The 18597-nt window shown below is 33.6% G+C and overlaps 1 protein-coding gene across 2 annotated transcripts; it reads left to right on the forward strand.

Annotated features, from left to right (window-relative positions):
- The first annotated feature begins 3941 nt into the window (after positions 1-3941).
- Positions 3942-10927, forward strand: LOC132600451 (lactoylglutathione lyase). Of its 2 annotated transcripts, none has more exons than XM_060313627.1 (9): positions 3942-4092; positions 5148-5276; positions 6253-6314; positions 7129-7189; positions 7308-7387; positions 7479-7549; positions 8766-8855; positions 9483-9588; positions 10683-10927. In XM_060313627.1, exons 2-8 carry the CDS (start codon positions 5184-5186, stop codon positions 9581-9583), a joined length of 558 nt encoding a protein of 185 aa, XP_060169610.1. In that variant the 5' UTR covers positions 3942-4092; positions 5148-5183; the 3' UTR covers positions 9584-9588; positions 10683-10927. The 2 variants fall into 2 exon arrangements, with proteins under 2 accessions (XP_060169610.1, XP_060169609.1); XM_060313626.1 differs by lacking the exon at positions 3942-4092 and adding an exon at positions 4107-4261.
- The last annotated feature ends 7670 nt before the right edge of the window (positions 10928-18597 follow it).

Consider the following 18597-nt stretch of genomic DNA (forward strand, 5'->3'; position numbering starts at 1 on the left):
AATTGGTCAAATAATAAGGATGAGATTAATTATACTAGTCTTCTTTGAAATAGGCTTATTGTTCTGTAAGTTTGACGAGCGAATTGAATGGGAATTCAATTTTTATTATATTTTTCATGCTTCTTTGCCTTAGCTCACATATCCAACTAAAACATAAATAAAAAAATAAAAAATTAGATATATCAAATTAGATAATTAACACATATTGTACATAAAATTTATTATGCAATTATTATTGATATACCGAATACTAATAGACATTTTATATTAAATAAACTACGCCAAAAAGTAAACAAGAAAAAGGAAAGCAAAGATCGTAAATTTATTTCCTATTCAATACACATCTAGAACTTCAGCAAATTAATCAATCACTTTCGACTTTTTTTGTTTTTTTGTTTCAATCAATCACTTTCGACTAGTAAGCAAATAAATAAACTAACAAACCTTTTACTTCGTCTTACTTATTCTTTTTACTCTTTTTTTTTTTTTTTTTAACACTTCCTTTCACTGTCAACCATTTTCAAAACCTCTAGAATTCTTCCATGTATTGTGTTTTTAAGGGTTCGTTTGGTCGGAAACAACTTATTCTGGGATAACTAATCCCGAGATTAATTATTCTATCCTCAAGGTGAGATAAAAAAACACTCTAAAAATTAGTTATTCCGATTTTTTTTTCCAATCAAATATGAAATCAAGCGATACTAATTTTTATTTTAACACTATTTTTCTCTATCCATCGTACCAAATGAGCGCTAAGAGTGTTTCAGTAGTGCAGTCCACGTCATCTTGAAAACCCCTCGGCACCTTGCATCTTCAAAGTAGGATACAATAAAAAATAGTAATAAGCGTGACATTGTTGACCATTTTCTTTTAATTCAAAGGTATAATTGCACTTGTGACCCCTCGTAGCAATAACATATTTTGTGGAATCCCTCTGTTTTTTGCCCTTTTCTAAAAGTACTTTTTAAAGAAGTATTTTTGGCGAAAAATAGTTTGTGTTTAGCTAATTAATTTTAAAAGTGTTTTTGAGCAGTAATTAATGTTTGATCAAATTTTTAAAAAGTGTTTCTAAGTGTATTTTTCTGAAAAGTGCTTTTCAACAAAAGTTTTTTTTTTTTGCTTCCGAAAAACTGTTTTTGTTAATCACCAAAAATACTTATTTTCCTCCAAAAGCTTGACCAAATACTTCACTTTTAAAAAAATAAGTACTTGGTTACTGTTGTTGTTGTTTGTTGCCGATGATAGGAATAGTAGTATTTGCATTACTTGGTGTTTGTTGGAGTTCATTTAGTTTGCAAACTCAATGTTTAAAATTTTTCACAAAAATTGTTTGGTTAAGTTAAATCTTGAACCAAGTATTTTCTTAAAGATTTTCAAACTCAAACTTGGGTATAATTTAAAACTAAATGTAATACTCATTCAATCTACTATTGACGAGTTTCTGCCCGCAATGGCTTTCCGAACCTATCCAAACTTCTTATATTTTTAATTTCATTTAAAATATAAAAACGCCTTCATTTTTTTTAAAAAAATTTCGTGTTCAATCAAATTAATACACAAAAAATGAAACAGAAAGAGTATATTTTACATCTAAGATTGTTCTTTACCACAACCCCAGCCAAACGTCACCTGAAGGTATAAAAGAAATTCTGTCCCTTACTTAAAAAAGATAATTTTAGGTAATCATTCATGATAATGAGGATTAGTAATTTAAAAAATAAGAAAAATGATTCATATAACCCACTTCCTTGGCTATACCCTCCAAAGTTTTGCAATTTTTTTTCAAACTGCCTCAAGTTTCTTTACATCCAAATGGCACGGACAGCCTTTGCATACATCATTGAGTTGAGCAGCTTGGGTCTTGCCTTTGCATTCTTGACAATCCAGTCCAATTGTTGAGCCCAATTATCAGCTACATCTATTTTAGGAAAAATTACAGTTAAATGTCATTTGACCATCAAGTTTACAAAATATGTAAATAGTGTATAGATAGTGTAGGCTTTATACTAAATATACATACATTGTACATATCTATTATGTATAATCAAAGTATATAATAAGTGTATACTTTGGCCACGTTGATAAATTAGTTGGCCGAAGGGTAACTGTTAGTTTGTCTATATATTTTTTTTAGTGCTTGTTTCTGGTAAGATCTTTGGTTACCATTTTCGCCCTTTCCTTCTTTCATCTAGGCATGCATGTCTTGTGCTAATTGGTTTGGACAGTGTTTCTTTTAGTGGTCGTTTGGTTTGAGGTATAAAATGGGTTATGCCAGTACTAATTTTTATACCACGTTTGGTATAAGGTATAGATTTATCCTGGGATTATTTTATACCTTGTACCAAACGTGGTATAAAAATTAGTGCTGGAATAACTCAACTTATACCTTCTTAACCCACTTATACTGGGATTATTTTATACCATCTTTCAGATGGTATAAAATAATACCAACAGATGGGATAAATTAGTCCCGGGATTGTAATCCCGGGACTATTTTGACTAGCAACCAAACGACCACTTAGTCTTTACTGCAAACGCCATTAAGCGTAGTCCTTTTTATAGTTAAAATATTTCTCGTGTTTGGTTTTTATACTAAATTAATATAATGTAATATGCGTATGATGCATTTTCTTTTATGGAACTTACGTAAATGTACACTTCGGTCATCTAGTTTCTAAACATGGCTGAAGTATACATTGTTTATACACTTTGACTGTATATATGTAGTATGTAGATATGTAGATATGTATGAGTATGTATATTATATGTATAGGTAGGTATAGTACATGTATATTTACTATAATTTATACACTATAGGAATTTCACTGGGTATGTTGTTGTAATATAATTTACACACTACCTACACACTGTGTAAATATTTTGTAACTGGATGGCCAAATGTTATTTGGCGGTAGTGTACCCTTCTTTTATTACCAAACTATAATTAATTAATACTTCATTTTTCCTCATAAATCTAGTCATACCTAAGAGAAGAAGCTTCAAGTATCTTGTGTTCATAGTCTGACGAGATAGAGAGATTGACGATGATATCGCACATCGTATTGACATGGGTGGGTGACATGGAGGCTCGTCTCCGGGGTGCTATGTGATAAGAATGTGTTGCCTAAGCTTAAAGGTAAGTTTTACATAGTGGTGATTAGACCAACATGTTGTATAGGGTGGAGTGCTTGCCAGTCAAGAACGCTCACGCTCAGAAGATGAAGGTAGCAGATATAAGGATGCTCAGATGGATGTGTGGGCATACTTGGAGAGATATGATTAGGAATAAAGTTATACGGGGCAAGGTAGGAGTGGTATCAGTGGCAGACTAGATGAAAGAAGCCAGACTGAAATGGTTTGGTCACGTGAAAATGAGGTGTGAGGATGCGCCAGTAAGAAGGTGCGAGATATTAGTGGTAGTAGGAGTTAGGAGAGGTAGAGGTAAGCTTCAAAAGAATTGGGGAGGTGATTAGACAAGACATGATATAATTTTAATTGATTGAGGACATGACCTTAGATAGAAGGTATGGAGGTCGATGATTAAAATAGAAGATTAATATGTAGTGGAGTGTTGTCCAGTGGGTGGTGGGTTAGCCTCCCCCTCTCCTCGTTTTCCTTTTAGCAATAGTATGCAGTTATCGTGTAATCTCTAATTCTTCGATGTGTATTACCATTTGTTGCTGTATTTGTTTTACCTCTTGTTGTCAACAACATTATTTAGTACTCACGTAATTTCTTATTCTTTGATGTGCATTACTATCTGTTAAACATTTGCATTGTATCATGCTATCTTCCCACTATAATTTTTGTATCACAACATGCCCGGTGTGAAAATAACCTTTTTACCCCACAAAAACAATAGTAGTAGGGTATCCTAATCACACGAGACATGTTGTGATTGTACTTCATTTTTTTATTACTCCACTTAATCATGGTAAAGTATCATTAAGTTGATGTTAAAATGACCAAAAAGGATGAAACAGATAAAGTGAAAGAAACAAAATTAAAGAAAAATCATGTGTTTATACACCACAAAACCTGCTAATTAATGCTAATTATCCAAACGCAGTCAGAGTCTAAAAAATCCACCAGGTAAGTTTTTTTTTTTTTTTCTTTGTCTGTATTTCTTCATCCTTCAATGGCTACTTCACTCACTAGAGCTTTCTCTTTACTCTCTCTATTTCGTTCCACCATTAATAAACCTTCCTTATCTCCATTTTCATCTCCAAATGCACCTTCTTTCTTCACCATAAAACCCAAGGTCCAAAACCCACATAAATTCTTGATTAAAATAAAAAATAAAAAAAATTCTTGGTTCCCTTTTTCTCAAATTTCAACTTTTTTTTCACACACCCATTGATTCACCTTATCAAAAATATAATTTTTTGGTTCACTTTTTCTCAAATTTCTATTTTTTTTCTCATACCCATATAAATTCTTGATTCACTTTATCAAAAAACTAATTTTTGGTTCACTTTTTCTCATACCATATAGATTCTTGATTCAACTTTTCAAAAAAGTAATTTTTGGTTCACTTTTTCTCATACCAATATAGATTCTTGATTCAACTTTTTAAAAAAGTAATTTTTGGTTCACTTTTTCTCGTACCCATATAGATTCTTGATTCAACTTATCAAAAAAATAATTTTTTGGTTCACTTTTTCTCATACCAATATAGATTCTTGATTCAACTTATCAAAAAAATAATTTTTTGGTTCACTTTTTCTCATACCAATATAGATTCTTGATTCAACTTATCAAAAAAATAATTTTTTGGTTCACTTTTTCTCAATTTTTTTTTTTCTCATACCCATATAAATTCTTGATTCACTTTACCAAAAAAGTAATTTTTGGTTCACTTTTTCTCATACCCATATAGATTCTTGATTCAACTTGTCAAAAAAAAATCATTTTTTGGTTCACTTTTTCTCAAATTTCTAGTTTTTTCTCATACCCATATATGTTCTTGATTCACCTTATCAAAAAAAAAAATCATTTTTGGTTCATTTTTACTCAAATTTCTATTGTTTTCTCATACCCATATTAATCATTGATTCACCTTATCAAAAAAATAAATTTTTGGTTCATTTTTTCTCAAATTTCTAATATTTTCTCATACCCATTTTTGTCTAAAATGTTCTTTGCAGGTTACTAATTTTTCCAGGTTTATATCATCATCATCAATGGCTTCAGATTCCAAGGATTTGCCTTCCAATAATCCAGGTCTTCATGCCACACCTGATGAAGCAACTAAAGGTTACTTTTTGCAACAAACTGTAAGCCCCAAAATTGGTTCTTTGTTTTATACTATGGATACTTGGTAAATTAATTTTTTAGGTTCTGAGTTTCATCCTTATGATATCTGACTAAGCATATTAAACCTTTAGACGTTGTTTGCTAGCTGGTTAGAGTTATGTCTCTATTAGTAATACAGGGATTAGTTATGTAGGGTTTGGTTTATTCCATTTCCTATCTTGCATAAAATAATACATAGATTCTTTCGTAATTATACATTATTAGTTACTCCCTCTGTCCCAATTTATGTTATACACTTTTCTTTTTAGTCAGTCCCAAAAAGAATGATACATTTCCTTATTCGATAATAACTTAACTTTAAACTTCACCTTTTACGCTTAATGAGATGATTTGTAACCACACAAATATTTTTGGCTTATTTTAGATCACAAGATTCAAAAGTGTACCTTTATTTCTTAAACTCCGTGCCTAGTCAAACTATATCACATAAATTGGGACGGAGCAAGTATGTGGGTTTCTAAATTGCAAACCAAACACAGTATTAGATGTCTTGAATTTTATACATAACAAAAGATGCTACCAAACATGGTAAGTATTACTTGTGTAGGATTTAATACATGAATAACTTAGCTCCTAACCAACTACCAAACGAACCAATAATTAACTGAATTGTGCAGTTTTAATCCCTTTGTTTGTGAACATTCTCAAATTTACCATAACTAGTGATCGTACTACCACTTAATTACTCATAGGATATGTTAAATTTGTATTGTTACTTACGATAATACGGTTCTACAAATAGTCAGATATAACATATTTTCAACATTAAGGGATCAAAAACACAAATTTTAATTAATGGTTAAATATGTTGAGTCATAGATCACAAAGACAGAACAAAACAGAATTTACCAATAATTTTGAGGACCGAAAAATGCTATTATCCCTATGCTCTATTAATTGTGTTAATACCCCTTTCTTGTTTGTTTTTAAATGTAGATGTTCAGAATTAAGGACCCTAAAGTCAGTCTTGAATTCTACTCCAAAGTGATGGGCATGTCGTAAGTCTTTCTATCTATCTCAAATATTTGTTTGCCTGTTTAATTTTCTTTTATATTAGGTATTGCTAGAGATGCCAATATATCTTTCAAACATGAAATTTTAGTGAGCTAATTTTATTTACTTGATTTTTCTCCCTAATATTGTGTTATGCTAATGCTTATATTGGTAAATTACAATTTAGTCGAACTCAGGGACATGTTACTATAGGATTTAAATATGTATAGTGTTTGGTTAAGTTCTGAAAGTTCTTGTTTGGATTTCCCAAATACTATTATGTTTGACGAATACAAAATCTGAACTTTATGATGATCACATCCTTAAATCCGTGAAATATAGATGTGTTTTGTGTTAGTTGTACCTAGGCATGGCAAATGGGCGGGTGGGATCGGATATGGGCGGATAAAAAATGGTAAAAACATTCGACCCACCCATATTAACACAGATAGAAAAATGGCTTAAGCGACGGATATCCATAATATCCATGGTTTCGGGAGTAGTTAGGTGAAAACACAAGCTAAAAGCCAAAATAAGCTTAGACTCCTCGAAAGCAAGAACTCATGAAAAATAACAAGTAGACAAATGGGTATTGATAATTTTGGATATCCATTTTTAGTGGATAATATGGATAATGTTCATATTTGATATATTTTTTAAAAAGTCTGTTATCCAACCCATGTCTAAAGGGTCGGATTGGATATCTGGATGGTTACTTGTTTCTTTAGCCATTTTAATAGTCCTAGTTGTACCAAAGATTACGCTTAAGCTAACTGCAGTGTTGAAATTTTGGTATGATTTATACCTTGTCCATTACAGCTTGCTCAAGAGATTGGATTTCCCAGAGATGAAGTTCAGCTTGTACTTCATGGGGTATGAGGTAGGTTTCTGAAATCTTTGTGTTTAGAATGATGTTTTGTCTTCTTTCCTTTTGGATATACTTCCTTTCTCCAATTTCCATATTCGTTTCCATTTACATTTGCTTGCGGGTGGTACAGGATTTATCATCAGCACCCACTGATCAAGTTGAACGTACAGCTTGGACCTTTAGTCAGAAAGCTACAATAGAGCTTACACAGTAAGAACTCTATTTTGTACATTGTGCCTCTACGATTATTTGCTCTTGCTAGCTATCTGTTGATTCGTTGTTTCTATTTTTTTTTTTGCAGCAACTGGGGTACTGAGAGTGACGCTAATTTTACAGGTTACCATAATGGGAATTCAGAACCACGTGGCTTTGGTATGTAAATTTACACATTTTTAAATTTCTGTTTGCTTGACTTTAGAGAGCTTCTTTGTTTGTCTTCATCTTCTGTCCCTCTATTTTACTCCTTTGCTTTTCTTCTAAAAAATGCTGTGTTTCTCAAGTAAATATCATGTGAGATATGTTACTTACTGATTTCTGTAATCTATTCAGACAAGGCATTGTCTCTGTCTTTTTTAGCTAGTCTCATCTGGCAAGTCTGGAGATTGGAAAAGTTAAGTTGAAGGATATTATACTAGTCGCGTATACTTGCTGAAATAACAATTCAATTGAGTGAAAAGTGGAGTAATTATGTTAAAAAAATGACTCCGTCTAAAATTAAAGACTTTCCACTGTAAAGAAGTTGGTCTAGTCGATTGAGACGGTTCGTGGTAAATGAAGAAAATGTGTCATATATGGAAAGAGTACAGCCTTTGCCAGAATAGATTAAAGGGATCACTAACTGAAGATGGGCATTGGTTCCTCTACTAACTGATTATTACCCACCAAAATGGTTATGAATGAAAGCCATATCGTACATTACAAGTTTCCAACCTAATCTCTTTGACAAATATGTTACAAGCTATGTAGCTATATGAAGTTCAATTTTTGTGCACTAGAAAGTTATCTTCCTATCTTTCCAAACCTTGGTGGATAGAGTTACCCCTTAATTCTGCTGGTGGGAGGTAGGATGTATTCAGTGGAATCAGTCAAGGTGTGCGCAAGCTTGACAGACACCACGGTTATCCAAAAGGAATGTTACAAGCTACTCCTTCTGTTTAAATTTGTTTGTCCCGCTTTCCTTTTTAGTCTGTTTCAAAAAGAAGGCCTCTTTCCTAATTTGGCAACTCTTTAATTTCAACATCCCACATGACATGTTTAAGAGCACAAGATTAAAGGGCATTTTGGTAAATTAGACATAGCTTTAGTTTAACACCACAAAATTCAAAGTCTTCTTACTTTTCTTAAACTTCGTGCCAAGTCAAACTAAGACTTGTTGTAGATATATGAAATTAAAACCGAGGGAGTATGTAGCTATATGAAATTCAATTGTTGCACACTAGAAAGTTTATGGCTGCCTATTTTCATTTACTTCTGTCTGCTCAATACTTCTTTGTATCTAGTGCGGCAATTCTATGAGGAACTAGAGCATGTCCCTATAGATGTTAAAATTCCTATTTTATGCTGGTTGACTTGCTTCCTCCTATTTCAGGACACATAGGTGTTACCGTTGATGACGTCTACAAGGCTTGTGAGAGATTTGAAAGTCTGGGTGTGGAGTTCGTAAAGAAACCTCTTGACGGTAATTTAACCTTAATTTATAGGCCTCTTTGAGACAATTTTTGTAATGAAAATGCAATCTTAACAAGCGAATTGAACTTGTCTATGCAACACTTTACTAAAGGCTGCATTATTTGAAAAAGTGATAAATTGATATGAGGTTAAGTGGATAACAAGAACATAAAAAGACTGAACTTTAAATCAAAAAAGGAATTGGGGTAGCTTGCCCGACTGTGATTGTCATGTTTGGGATCCGTTGGTCAATGTGACCGTAGAAAAGATCAAGAATAAGAAATAGTTGAGGACGGAACTGATTACCAAAAACATAAGCGACCATTACCAGAAATATGGGTGGAAGCTCACGAGTCAATGATTCAAGATCCAAGAGTGAAGAACTGTGAGACTTAAGCAACACGATGCTAGATTAAATGATGAAACTGATTAATCTTTAAGCGATTATCATATAAGTACTCAATTTGATAACCCTTACCTCATCTGCTATTGTTCTATAGTGGATTTCACTTCTGTCTATTTTCTGGCAAATACTCGTCTTGAATGCTTTGATCCCTTTTTGGTTTTAAATCATATTGTCAGCTGATCTTAGCAAATAATTGAGTTCATCTCTTAAATAAGGCAAGTTATTTTGCAGGAAAAATGAAAGGTATTGCATTTATTAAAGATCCTGATGGCTATTGGATCGAGATCTTTGACACAAGAAACATCAAAGAAGCAGCTGGTCCTGCTTCTTGATTCAGGTAAATCTCTTCTATTTATTTCGATAGCTATACTTTTTATTACTATGAGAAGCCCAAAATTTTGAAATTTCATTTTGGTAACACAACGTAGGTTAAGGTTCTCACTTTCTTCTAGCCTTCTAGGTCATGTGGAACTTCTTTTTATATGAGACCCTGAGACAATGTTATTGGTGTATCTGGTCCTTAAATGCACCCGAAAAAAAAAAAAAAAAAAAAAGGATGAAAGAAAGCGTAGATATAACATAACTACTATTCTTATTTAAGGGAACCTGATCTGTTTAGTTCGGTCCTTGGTGTGAAGGACTAATCTTTGAGGGGTTAGTAATAAGGTAGTGTCTCTCTGTCATCGACTATTATTTCCCCTTCTTTCTTGAGGTTAATTTGGAAACATCTAACATTAAGAATGTCATACAGTAGTTTAGGGGGGAAATAGCTCTGCATATACTGCATAATAATATAAAAAGAAAAAGCGGACAATGTTGCAAATGACAAGTAATTGGATATGCTTAACTTCTTTTTCTGTGATACATTTGATACTACTTGATTAACTGTATTGCTGATTAATACAGATATATTATGTGTGTGTGTTGATCCAATAAAAAATTGTCTTGTGCTAAAATGTTGTTTGGAGTTCATATAATTTTAGTGTCTCTTAGTCAACTGAGGGTCTTATATCTGTAACGAGATTTGATTGGTTTACAACAAAATGGTGTTGCTCCTGTTACTTGCAGACTTACAACCATACAAGCTTTTGGTATACCTTTCCATATTCTAAGTATTAGACTTCTTTAGGTGCATTTGCGTCTCCTCATATTAGGTCTAAAATTTCCCTCGATGCCGTTGTCCAATGATTTTGTTATGTAAATTCCGGTGTCCATGTATGCATCTTTTAGTCGAGGTTGAGCCTCACGGCTATATATATCTCCATTGTAGGAAGATCAGTAACTTGTGTGTTCTAGCATGTCTATTTCCTTCAGGAATTTCCTGTTACGACATGTTGTCCACCGTGTATAAATGTTTTGGATTAATGATTATCGTGGACCCAAAGACTAGGAGTGGCTGATCCCTAAATACGCGATTTGTTCTTGGTGCAGGAGCGTTTGAGCCTATCACGAGTCTTGATGAACTCAGATATCTGTTGAAGAGAGATTTTCCAGTAAATAACATTTTCGTGGTGTGTTCAATTCGTTAGTGAATGAATCTTGTGCTACGTTTAGGCAAAAGATTTTTCCTGTCCAATGTGGACACCGCAGATGCATACTGTATTTGAACTAATGAATTGATCAAAACTCCTGTGATTGAGAAACAAAATAGAACAAGTAAAACAAACTTTGAAGCTCCCTATGGTTTCTCATAATTGTGGACTTCATGCTAATATAGTCTTTACCAAAATTCTGAAATTAGATGGCAGGGTGAACATGAGTCAAAGATGAAAAGAATTCTATGGACTATAGCTGCATTATTTCAACCATAATATTAAATTTTGGTGAAGTTCGCATTTAGTTATTTGAAAGAAGGAAAGGATTAATTTTTGTTTTTTCTTGTTTCATTTTTTCTTTTAGATTAAGATAAGATAAGCTACAAAGGTGGCCTATGTAATAGAGGCAACTTCCAAATAAATAGCACATCATCCCTTTTAAAGTGAAGAAATTGCAGGATTTTTAATTTTCGTCCTTTAGCAATCGAACTTATGCCTAAGGGGATATACATTCTTTAATCAAGCGAGGTAACTTGTGGGATATTTTGATGCGAAAATATAAATTTTTTCCCCCCGAAAAAGTTGTTTGTTATGAAGCACAAAAATCAAAGAACAGCACAAAATAGGGACATAAGTGCCAATGACCCCTACACCTTTTCAGGCCCCCATGACCATTTTTCCAGGCCCAAGTCCTGCTAATCGGCCCATCATGACCCATTAAACCCAACCAGTGTATTTATTCATGGGCAATTTGCAGGATTGGCCTTCGCTGGGGTAATCTTTAATTTTTGTCCCTCAAAATGGTGGTCTTTAATTTTTATCTTTCAGGCAGAATTCTGCCTTAAGGCCCAAATACAGATTTGCAAAATTCTGCCTTGCTATTTTTATTTATTTATTTTTATTGAGCGGGGGTTGATCCCACAACCTCGGGGCATTAGGCGAAGGTGAAAACTTAAAAACCACCAATTTGAAGGACAAAAATTAAAGACCACCCCAAATGAAGGACAATCCGCGCAAAAAAAAAATTTATTCATTCAACTGAAACTTTTCTTTGCATCTCAAAGTTTTTAAAAAAACACATTATGAGCCATAATAATAAACGTGCAAATGTAAAATGGAAGCTACTTACAAATGTTTTTATAAGTCTTTAAGTGTTAGTCCATGAGTTATTTCTCCAATGTTTCTGTAACACCCCGTATCTTGGAACTAAGTTTAGACTCATATCATTAGAGTTTTAGTGGAAAAACTGAAGATTTGAACGTTTTGCGAAAATGGTTGATAGGCCTACTTCGGGCAGAGATAACTCCTTGATTAGTTGGGAATTCGGGAAAGTACCCTTAATGAAAGTTGTAGTATGTAGAAATACCTTTCTAACGATATAAGGACCAAGACAATCAGAGATCGGAGCAAGGAGATATGATCATCTCAATATGGCTAATAGTAAGGCACTTAAAATTCGATACGTCTGTCTTCCAGTCCAATTTGGTGAAAATCCGTTGGGAATTTGAGGAAACTTAAAACATGAAAGTTGTAGCCCTTTAAAATATCTTTCCAACGGTATATTATGGAGCCCAAACAGAGCTCTGTACAAGAAGTTATGTCTATTTTACCGAACGCTGTGCAGAACCGACACCAATAGCTCTTTCAAGCGCGTGGGGGCGCGTGCGATGTCCCCGCATCGCGGGCCGATCGCGCAAGTCTGAGTATTTAGCTGCACACCATTGCACGATGGTCCCGCATCGCGGAACAATCGCGAATCGGGTCAGATTCGGGTCAAAAAGTCGGGTTACGCGTTTTTAGTTATATCTAAGGTTTGGGGTTTATTTCCCCAGCACCCCATTCACGAAAAATTACCCTAAAGTCAATAAGAACAAGTCCCAAGCCTCAAGAACCATACAAGGTAAGTGTTATCATGATTCTAGGTTGAATTCAAGTCCCTAATCTCTTTCTAACTTGAGTAAACCCTTCTAATCAATAGATTTGTGAGTGGAACATTATTGTTGGGCGTGGAAACCCTAGAACTTGAATTCAAGAGGATTGAACTTCAAAAAGGTAATGTTTCTACACTCTAATCATTCATAATAGTGAATTGATGAGTTCTTGGGAGAATAGTAAATGGGTTTAGTAAAGAGAATTACACGAACTATAGTAGGGTTTTGAATTGTTGACTTGAGATTGTTATAATGATATGGGTGATGGAGAATGATGTTAATTACATCTAATTGAGATTGTAGAATCACCTAGAAGTAATAGACTGAGAATTGGGTGAAGAAACACCATTAATGGAGATTGTGGAGCTTTATGCCCACTAAGTGTTTGATAAAATGCTTAGATGACCAAAGCATGAATATTATTGCTAATATAGAATCTCTTTGACTTGTATTGATATAGATCAAAGTTGAAAGGGTTGACGAACATTGTATTACGCTCAAAGGCTGGAATTAAGGTATGTGAGGCTAACTATCTACGTTAGGGAATGTTCATGATTCTCCCTACGCCTCATTCTTCATACTTGTCAGTAATTTGACTCAGAATACAGTTTAGCCCTAGTTTTATGATATGTTGTAGAACTGTTATCTTCTAGGGTTGCAGTTACAGAATTCGTTCATGGTTATCAATTTGAATATCATGAACTCAGCACGTAATCTTTATAGACTTATGTATTGTTACCACATGAGTCTCAGTCTAGAAATTCAGTATGCTCAGAAACAGTCAGTGTTTTCAATTCAGTCCAGCATGTCTATTTCAGTTCAGCATTGTTCATTGTTGTTATGGTCTCAGTCCTTATTAATTAACCATAATTATACATATGTGATTTTGCCCGAGGGCACAGCACAGTCTTGTGTATACGTATACATGGCCATTGACTGACGCACTACTAGACCGAGGCCATAGCGTGCATTTATTATTGGGCCGAGGCCCCACATATACAAACACAGATAATACAGATGATTCAGATACAGAGCAGGGAGTATTCATATCTCTACTTCCTTGCTATTACAGTTACAGTTATCAGTTTCAGTTTCAGTATTTTATTGCTTCAGTTGCTTTACATACCAGTACAATTCAAATGTGCTGATGTCCCTTTTTATTGCTTGGGGGCCTGCATCTCGCGATGCAGGCAACGATATACAGGTTGACGATTCAGCTATTTAGGGGTGCACGTATCAGCTACTGGTGAGCCCCAAATTCCTTCGGGGCGTTATCAGCTATCCAGTTATTTCAGTTTATAGACAGCTCTATTATTCAGTACTCTTAGAGGCTTCATAGACACAGTTCAGACAATCAGATATTTATTATGTTTGCCTTGTTGGCAGTTGTTCAGTTGTTTTGGTTTAAGCCATGTTGGCTACGTTCAGATATTTCAGATTGTCTAAGTATTTCCGCATTATGATTTCAGTCAGACCTTTAGTATATCAGCATGTGTTTAGTTGTTTCCACATTCAGTTATGTTTTTGATATCACATGTTGATTCAGCCAGCCAGTTGGTTCGCTCGGTCACATGCAGTCAGGCACCGGGTGCCGTGTTACGTCCAGGCCCAGGTTCGGGGCGTGACAGTTTCAAATAATTTTGCACTTGGTTTTGTCTTCATAAGCTTCTTTTGCAACTTTTTCATTTCTCCTTTTCGCAAAAACTCTCTCTTGAAGTTTTGTTTGAGGTGTTTATTCAAAAAAAGAAAAAAAAAAACCCCCCCCCCCCCGTCCCCCCGTCCCCTCCTCCAAACCCAAGAAACGATCAAATAATTTTTTGAAAAAGCTTCAAATATTATAGATTTTTTTGTTTGAATAAACACCTCAAACAAAACTTCAAGAGACAGTCTTTGCAAAAAGGTCCATTTTTTTTTTTCATTATCGTATTCAAATTATATAAACAAGAAGCGACATAATAATGTATAATCCCATTATTTCATTATTATTATACAATTAATGGAGCTGCTAAAAAATTATTTCTGTGAATATCTCTATGTGATTGATTGCCTTCTGTACGTATATCCAACGCCTTACCCTAAAAGATGGAGAAAGGAAAAAAAGATTTTTTTTTTTAAAAAAAGGATTGTCAGTTCCTCTTAACATCTTTTGCAACTTTTGATTCTTTTTTGTTGTTTCTTTGCAAACTAAAGTAAAACTATTCTCGGTTCTTATCCTTCATGTTTTGTGGTGCTTTCATACTTTTCAGAATCTTCATGACCGTAGTTAAGATTTCACTGAGTGTCAGTTTGTCACTTAATTAATTAATGGACTTATCTAGAGATAAAGTGCGTGCCATTCAGATTATCTAAGTATTTTATGATCATCAAAGTTCATAGATTTCTTTTTTTGTGTATATGTCTCTAAAGTATGGATAAAGGTAGTAAACCGACCCGTAGATGGGCAAACACAATAAGTCGGGTCATAACATTCTTCCGTCATTTAAATACTCGTTTTACAGAAATATTGCCTCTGATAACAGTTATTGGTTTAAGTAAACTCAAACATACTCTTAATATGGTGTATATTGTCTATTTTAAGCCAAGCCTGAACTATTTTCTGTAAGAGGTCTCTTCCTATAAATTATATATAAACTTTTTTTCTTTTCATCTACTAATTAATATACGACTTTGTTAGCACCAGTGGCGAATCCAGAATTTTCCAACTCGTGAGTACTCACTTCTTTTAGTATAAAGTTAGTACATATCACATATTAGAAGTGCACAACTATTTAACCGTGATAGTTTAAAAAGTTAATGAGAAAGGTACGATAAATATTACCATCATTTAAAAAAAATCACTTTTTGAGAAAAATGATTAACCTGAAGGATTTCTTAGCCAAATTGTCAAAATTTCTCAAGAAAAATATGAAATCTTTCTATTTGTCACAAGAAATTACATACATGCAAAAGGAAATTAAAAACAAGTGTATAAGTAAACAAGAAAGTTCTAAAAAGGAAGAATAGGGAAGACTCTATATTGGGAAAAAAGGAAATGTCATCTAAAGATTTTTTGTGATAAAACAATTGTCGGACCTGAGAATCGAACCCTCACACTTCCTAATATTACGACCTTCAAGCCAACATCCCGACCAAAGCACCCACTGGGCATTTTATTCAATGGATGTTGTTGGTTTAATATATATCATTTTCGGTCAGTTTCTATACAGATATATATAATTTACGTCGGAGTTAATGGGTGCTCGAGCACTCGGTAGGATGTACGTGGGTCCGCCCCTGGTTAGCACACACAACATATGCAATAAATGGAGCCGTGTAAAAACTTATTTCCATTACATCTCTATGTACTTGAAAATCACCTCGGATAAAGGTTGTAAATCGGCTTTACAAGCAAAGGCAGTAAGCTCAGCCCCACCAAAATCACTCTGTCTTTTTTCATACTTGTCCCACCGAGTCATTAATTCAGAGTTGGTTTAAGTCAATTAAAAAATACTCTTAACATTATATATTTTAGAATCGAACCTGCACCTTTATATAAGTATTTTTATATCTTATATATAACTTTCTTTTCATTTCATTTATCAATATAAAACTTTATTTGCACACGTATAAATCACAAGACTCACAAAAACTAGAGCCCTTAAAAATATATATATTTCTATTACATCTCGATGTGATTGCCGTGAGTACATGGACATATGTCCAACATCTCACGATCGGTTCTTATCCTTCATGTATTGCGGTGCTTCGATAAATTTTCAGAATCTTGGTATAGCCTAATAATTTGTAGTCATTTTAAAAGTTAAAAAATAACTCCAAGGTCTCTGTATGATTCATTTATTAAATGGTAAAAAGAAATCTGAAATGTGTGGAGTATGATCTGCTAAATTTAATGGAGAGAGACACAAAGTGATAGAATTTTATGCTTCTATCTTTAGGCAAAAATTTCCAGAGTTTTATGTGTGAGTCATTTCTGATTGTTGACGACATAAATGATAGATACTGTTCAATCAGAACTTATAAAACTCATGCGTCTTCACTCAATTTTAAGAAAATATATTTTATTGAGTACTGTCAGTTTTGTCAGTTAAGATTTCGCAAACTTTTGACCTTTACACTTCACTTATTAGAAAAGACATTCTCTTGCCCCACTTCTCCCTTAAATGACAATGTATAGCAGTGACGAAAAAAAGGACAATTAATTATCTTCGCCCTTTTTCTTTTACTTTCCCTATTAGTCTACAACCACACGGTCGGTGATAAGCATGGGAATTAGGATTTAAATTTGATATTATTTAAGTCAGATAGAATTATTCAGTATCTATACATTTGTCTTAATGCCACATGGCAGGTGCTCGATGAAATAAAGCCAGCTGATCAGACTAGGAAGTGGAGCTACCCTTATCAAGGGAATCAATTAACACTACTTTATCGGAAATTACACTGTATAGATAGATCATTATTATGCATATATATAAATACACACACCAAACTATATGTTTAATCCCCTTAGGATATATAAATTATAATTGACTTTCGAAAGTAAAATAATCTGAATCTGCCATTTATCCCGCTACCACAGTTATTAAAAAAAACGAGCAAGTTACAACTTTCTTCTCAGTGTAAAACTTTTTAAACCAGTTTCTTCACTTGAGCAAGTAACATATTTAAGTTCAATTAGCGCACTTCAAGTGCGGGCTCTAAGACACCACACGAATTTAGTTGAATTTGCTACTAATACTAATAGTACTTCAAGTCTTCAAGTCTTCAATGATTTATTACAAAAAGAAAGCAAAACAAGGAGATGCAAATAGTACACAGACCAGATATACTTTGATAGTGTAATTTTGGACTTTAGTCTTTTTGATGGACTAGTTCCAAAGGTGATTCCTTATTCTTGTCATTCTTTATTGACACAAATTACATTCATCGAGCCACAAAACAAATTTGTTGTCATATTCGTTGCTTTTATCATTCCTCTTTAACTTTTTACACTTTAAAAATTGTATCCATTTGGTCATGGTACGTCACATGTTGAACACAAATGACTTTCACTTTTTAAGCTAAACAAAAAAATGAGAAAAAAAAGAGTCTATTTAATCAGTGCATCGTTAAATTTGGTGCCTCAAAATCAAGTGACTCGAACCTTCCACCTTGAAGGTTGAAACTACACCCTTGGATAAATGATTTGAGCGGCAAAGTCGTGGGGTGACAGGGTGATGGTAAGTTCTAGTCCTAAACTATAGACATAAATAGGAGAAAGAGGGATATATATACCGAATAACTCTGTTTACCAGACTTAAATAGATATGGGAAAAAGTCAGCTAGCTAGGTATCCGCTTACATTAAAATTTGAATATAAAACCTCATGATTTCCAATCTACTTCATCGACCATTAGGCGACACACTAATACGCGCGGTCTTTGGAATGTTTATTCTAAATTTTTTAAAGCACTCAGTAATTCAGAGGCGGAGCCAGGATTCGAAGCTTGTGAGTTCGGGATTCTAATTTTTTAAAGTTACTGGGTTCTTAATTAATAATTTATACATATTTAACAATTTTTTTTAATAAAAATACATGATTTGAATAAAAGCTACTGGGTTCGGCCGAATCCACATCCGATGGGCTGGCTTCGCCCCAACTCAGTATGCACTAGATTATTAGATAAAGGACACATGCGTTTTCAAAAAAGATTATTGCTTAAAAGATTATTGCTTAGTTATGACTGATTGACGTGTGTGTTGATAAAATGTTAGAAAATTATAATATTAGAATGATACTTCCTCTGTTTCAATTTATATGAACCCATTTGATTAGACACGACATTTAAGAAAGAGTGAAGACTTTTGAAACTTGTGATTCAAAATAAGTCTTGAATATTT

Source organism: Lycium barbarum, chromosome 6 (genome assembly GCF_019175385.1).
Source record: "Lycium barbarum isolate Lr01 chromosome 6, ASM1917538v2, whole genome shotgun sequence".
NCBI classification, from domain to species: domain Eukaryota; kingdom Viridiplantae; phylum Streptophyta; class Magnoliopsida; order Solanales; family Solanaceae; genus Lycium; species Lycium barbarum.